Raw genomic sequence first — 6,000 nt, forward strand, 5'->3', positions numbered from 1 at the left:
CATACAAATTTTAATTGAAAAAATAGTTTAAGATAATTGAATTTGTGAAAAATTTCATTAAATTTATTAAAAATAATTAATTTAGTGAAGAATTTTAGTTCAAAAATTGTTAAATAATTGAAATAAAAAAATTGTTTTTTTTTCGAATTTGAAACTTTCATTCCAAAAAACCATTTACATAATTATTAATTTTCAATGAAATTATAAAATAAAAAATTAACAATTTTTTTGTTTTAAATTAATTGAAATCAAATAAAATAGTTAAGAAAAAACTTTTTGTCAAATTCACATACCCTCGCATAATCTTGCAACAGGAGATGTAACGATGGATACATTAAATAAATAGATGCGTCCATGCAAGCGACGCAAATTGTTAATTTTAATTCCTTCGGTAGAATAACATCGGCCAATTCAAGTGGAACGATATTACTCAATAGTTTTGTGATAATAGTGATTAAATGTAAATAAGTTATACGACAATGATCAACATTGCTGTAATTGCCAAAATAATCCGACACTTCGCTCAATAATTTTAACATCTCCTTGAGTTCTTCTTGTAATTTTAGAGCAACACCATCGGTACACAACCAAATATTTGGCATTACACTTAGTATTAATAGTTGAATTAATTCGTAACTTAAATCAGTTATGTGTTTATTAATTTTTAATTGCCTTTTTGGATCATCAGGAAGACTCAACAATGAAATTACTCTCATCAATGATTCCACGCAAAAAGTTGGAATTAACATTTGTTGTAGTTGTAACACTGACTCGTCCACATTTCCAATTACACTGTGACTTCTGTCACTCGTTCCCTAAAGAGGGAAAAATTTTGTTCTTTTTTATTTTTAAATATTATATGTTTCAAAGTATTTATAAATTATTATTAAATAAAGAAAAGAAATTAATTAAATAAATCGTTAAATTAAATACAAAAATTGATATTCACGTAGTTTGGAAATTTATAAAATTCAAAACTCACCGCCGATTGATAAACTTGATAATTTGCTTCCAATAAACCTCCGTCTGGACTGTCTCTGTCTTCAGAGGAAGCATAATTATTACTCTCTAAATTTCTCGATAATTCCTGTGGAAAATTAAATTTTTATATTCATTTATTTAGACAAAAAAGAAATTAATACGAATTTATCACAAATTTATAATTCTAAAAATTAAATTTTTAAATAATAATTTTAATAATAATTTTAATCTTTAATAAAAATTAATATTAAAGATGTTCTTTATTATATTAACAAGCATCGGATATTAAATTTATTTTATTAATTCCTTAATAAGAATAATTCTATAAGAATATTATCGAAAAAATTTATTTTGAATATTTCAGAATCGAACTAAGACAAATTTTTTTGAAAAATTCTTAAAGTTCCATTTTAAAAACTTTTTGAAAGTCTGATTTAAGCAATTTAATCGAATTTAAAATTTTGGCTATGTTTTTAGTTTTAATGGTCAAAAAAATTTAATTCGGAAAATAATTAAGTTTTATAAATTTTTAAATAAACTTCAAAAAAAATAAATAAATAAAAAAATTCGCATCTTATTAAAATAAGTTGCATAATCTGAGGCCTGTATTTATTTACATTTTATTTAAAAAATGATTCGTCAATTATTTGACTATTTATTATTGATATTTTTTATTTAATTGGCAAAAACTTTATCAAAATATTTAATAAAATTCTACTAGTCATTAAATTGACAATTAATTATTTAGAAAATATATTAAAAATTTACCTTTTGCTTCCTATTTGCAACGCAAGGATCGCAGTAATAATAAATTCTAAACCTAAGGGACCTTGTTAGTTTGTGCAAGGCCTTTAACACCACCAATATAACGTCTTTTAAATTTACATTAGTGTCAATATCGCTCGAATTAAGTAAAGCATGTAGTACCTGAAAAGAAAAAAAATATTAATTATCATTAATTTATTAAGAAAACAAAAACATAATTACATTTCTTTTTACCTACAACTGATCAAATTAAATTAATAATCATAAACTTAGATGACAATAAACAATAAAAAAAATAACTGTATAACTTTATTTATATTAATTTAATGTAATTTATTTTATAAATATTATTATTATAAGTTTATAAATTTAAAAATTTAAATATTAAATTTAAAATGTTAAATTAATTATAATACAGTTAATTTAGAAAATTACAACAAAAAATATATTACAGACGAAAAAAAATTTTTTTAAATGAAAATAAATAATTTTTAAAACAAATTGAATTTTACCAAAACTATCGAGGGTCTTTGAAGAAAAACTTCTGCTGGAAAATCCTGTAGCATAACATTTGTGATAAATTGACAAGTATGTAAAATAAGATTTGTTTCAAGTGTATTCGTTAGAGTTTCCTCAACTGCAGACAAGACACCTATATCCGAAGGAACTAATGGTTGCCAGGGCATCACCAACCACTTTATACCACCTTCAATTTTTTTCGAAACTATCGTTCCACTTCCACATTGCAAAGTCAAATCAAATGGTACTGAACTGGTTTTTTTTTTTTTTAAAAAAAACGAGAAAAATGAATTAAAATTCTTAATTAATATTTAAATTGTTAATTATATTTGTTTCTAAAGTAAATAATAATAGTAATAATAATTAATTAAATTTTCTAAATTTCCAAATTAATGATAAATTATTGATAGTAGATTTCGAAAATATTTTCCTTGCTCTTACTTGTCTAATGTTGAGGGAAGAATAGAATTGTATTGGTCTTGAATTTTGAGTCCATCATTTTGATACTGATAATCATTACTATCAACACATTCATTACGGTAATTTGGTGCCTTTGAAATAAAATTCAATTTTATTATTAAAAGTAAATTTAATTTTAATATATAAAATTATCCATAGAGAATTGAAATATAATTTATTTACTTATTTCATTAAAATACATCTTTAAAAGTTACTATCTTGTTAGCTTTGATATTTATTAATTTTTACATATTTAAAATATATCACAATAATTATGAATTTAATAATTTACTGTTCCTAATATTACGAAGCTGAAGTACTCAACGTTTATGATAAACGATTTTTAAAGAAATAATTTTTTAAAATGAAAAATTCTATAATTTTTTGCCTAAAAAATATTTTTTTGTATTTTTAATTAATCAACAAATTATAAAAAAAAAATTTTCGGCAAAAAATTATAGAATTTTTCATTTTAAAAAATTATTTCTTTAAAAATCGTTTATTGTAAACGTTGCGTACTTCAGTTTCGTATTTTTTTTTCATGATTCTAAACAATCAATGGTAAGGATTTTAAAAAATTTCAATTTTTTCAAAAATTAAATCTAAAAGAAAATTTTTTAAATGTTATAAAATAGTGGAAAATTATTTTAAAAAATTTTTTATCATAGAAAAAACTTCTTCCATAATTTATTTTTTATTTTTCATCGTTAATTTTTTTATGTACTTTATTTATGGTTCTAAACAATCAATGGTAAGGGTTTTTAAAATTTTCAATTTTTTCTATAAAATACAAATTCAAAAATTGACAAAAAAATTTTTTTTTTTTTCAAATTTCAATAATTTAGAATAATTTAAGACGTTAAATAATGCCAGAAAAAAAAATTGGCGTAAATTTTGAAAAGTTAAACTTTCACTTGTCTCTCCCCTTAACTTCTTTCACAATTTTGATTATTTTTCATCGTCAAATTTTTTTTCGCGCTTTTTTTTTTAATTATTCTTCAAAACCTCTCGCATGCATTTTCAAAATTTTTAATTTTTTTAAAAAAATAAAAATTCTAAAATGGTCAAAAATTAAAATTTTCGTTTTTTGATCATCTTGTATGTTTTTAGGACTCAAATGCATAGAATGAAAAAAATGATGCATAGAAGAAAAAAAAAATCTTTCATAATTTAAATTTAAGTGGGTCAAAATTGGGAATCATGTCTCCCATTAAACTTAAATCAATAAAAATTTTGACAAATTAAAATTCAAAGAATTTCAAAATTATAACTTAAATCAAATAAAATTTTGTTAATTTTAAGTTTCGATCGATTGAATTTGCATTTGATTAAAATTTTAATTTTTTGACTAATAAAAATTAGAATTGATTAAAAGTTGGAGTAGTTGAAATTGAAATTAAAACTTAGATTGCATTGGATCGATTAAAATTTTAAAAAATTGAATCAATAAATGCTTTAATTAATTAAAATTTAAATATATTGAAATTTGGCCTAATTTTTAAATTGATAACAAATTTTGATAATTTTAATATATGACGATATTTGATGAAAAGTTATTTAATTAATTTTTTAAATTCTGTGAGTAAATAATTATTAATTTACATTATTTTTTTAAAAAGTTTTTCTAATATTTTCCATAGAATCTGTAATGAATTGTGCAAACAAATATCATACAATTATTACAGATTTTCAAAGCAAATGAATTTAAAATAAATACCTTGATATCATTAGAAGTAGAATCAATTGGCGTATCTTCTTTTAAATTCAATACAGTTTCTTCAATTTCATTTAATTTACCATGCCATTTGCCACCAATTTTCTTTCTCAGAGTATGAAGTTCATTTTGAAATCGTAATTTTCCAAAAGCATTCAAATAACTCGAACCATTTGTCTGTACAAATTAAAGAAAAAAAAATTAAGTTACCTATATTTTAATTCAATTTTAACAATAATATTTTCATATTTTTTCTAGTTAGAAAAAAAGAATATAAGAGTATTTCTTTTTTTATTTTATAAATAAAATGTAAATAATATCTTAAATTTTTTAAAAATTCATATAAACCAGTTTTTGAATAATTTAAAATTATAAATAAGAATAAAAGTTATATCATTTATTTATTTTTTTATTTGTAAAATACGTACCTTTATCAAAACGAGCAATAAATCGAGTACTTTTTCCGGACTGGGGACGATTTCGAACGAAAACCAATTAAGAAGTTTGACAACCAATTCTTTTTTGACAGCATCGCAATCACAACCAAAACCAAGACTAAATTTGGAAATAATATTATCCAAAGCTCTTAATCTAATTTCCTCTATTGTATGACCTTAAGAGAAATGTTAATTAAAATTTATCGACAATATAATAATTAATTGTTGGGAATAAAGGACGTAATAAAAATATAAACAATTTACAGGTTATATTTATAAAACAAAAATGGGACTTTTAATAAAAATTTAAATGAAAAGAATATGAAAAAATTTAAACATACTTAATTTTTTGACGTGAACAGTTGTTATTGTATTATAATTAGTCATTTTAATAATTATTTTCTAATTGTAAACATGTCAAATTAATTGAGGTTATAATGCTTTAAATTGTGCGACCGCCAAAACAACAAACAACACTCACTCACTACAAATGAATAGAGCGCTACCATCGTTTTGTGGTACAGTATTATACTCGAGGTTTTCTACGTACCCATCTCTGCTAATAGAAGAAAAAGAATCTCATTACAGGTAGTTTCGATTAAAATTAATTGCTGTTAAGAATTGTATTATTAACTCTTTGAAACTATAATAAAAAGTAATTTTTTTATTTTTCTTTTATCAATAACCATTTTTTGCTTCCTCGTGGAGAAAGCTTTGTAGTCTTTTCGTTTATAAAATTTTTAAAAATGGTGAAAACAAATTTTCCTCTATATAGAAACATGTTATATGAGATCCTGATCAATTGTCCGGATGTATGTATGTGTGGGTCGTTTTTGTAAACACGATATCTTTAACAGGTTTTAATAGATTTGGATAAAATTTGAAGAATTAATGAAAGTTAAAAAATCAAAAATTCACATTTTAGCTAAAAAATGTTGTGTTTATTTAAATTCAAGTTTATATAATGAAGTAATTTTTTTCCCTGCATTAAAACGAATCGATTGGTATATATGAAGTATAAATTGATTTAAATTTTAAGAATTAATAAAAAATCAAAAATTCAGGTTTTATCTAAAAAATATTGTGTTTTTTTAAATTCAAGTTAATATGAGCAATTCCACGTGA

General features: G+C 21.6%; 1 protein-coding gene across 1 annotated transcript in view; it reads right to left on the bottom strand.

Annotated features, from left to right (window-relative positions):
- The window catches only part of LOC127286023 (rotatin), a 29,746-nt gene extending 24,399 nt beyond the window's left edge, over positions 1–5,347 (bottom strand). Inside the window, exons 1-8 of the mRNA XM_051312302.1 lie at positions 5,217–5,347; positions 4,867–5,051; positions 4,442–4,615; positions 2,707–2,816; positions 2,259–2,517; positions 1,750–1,908; positions 983–1,087; positions 294–815 (exon numbers count right to left, since the gene is read on the bottom strand). Coding sequence (XP_051168259.1) covers positions 294–815; positions 983–1,087; positions 1,750–1,908; positions 2,259–2,517; positions 2,707–2,816; positions 4,442–4,615; positions 4,867–5,051; positions 5,217–5,262 — 1,560 coding nt within the window. The 5' untranslated portion in view covers positions 5,263–5,347. The remainder of the gene's footprint in view (positions 1–293; positions 816–982; positions 1,088–1,749; positions 1,909–2,258; positions 2,518–2,706; positions 2,817–4,441; positions 4,616–4,866; positions 5,052–5,216) is intronic.
- Positions 5,348–6,000: the final 653 nt, after the last annotated feature.

Source organism: Leptopilina boulardi, unplaced genomic scaffold (genome assembly GCF_019393585.1).
Source record: "Leptopilina boulardi isolate dan_hultmark-lab unplaced genomic scaffold, ZJU_Lbou_2.1 LbouV2_342, whole genome shotgun sequence".
Classification (NCBI taxonomy): domain Eukaryota; kingdom Metazoa; phylum Arthropoda; class Insecta; order Hymenoptera; family Figitidae; genus Leptopilina; species Leptopilina boulardi.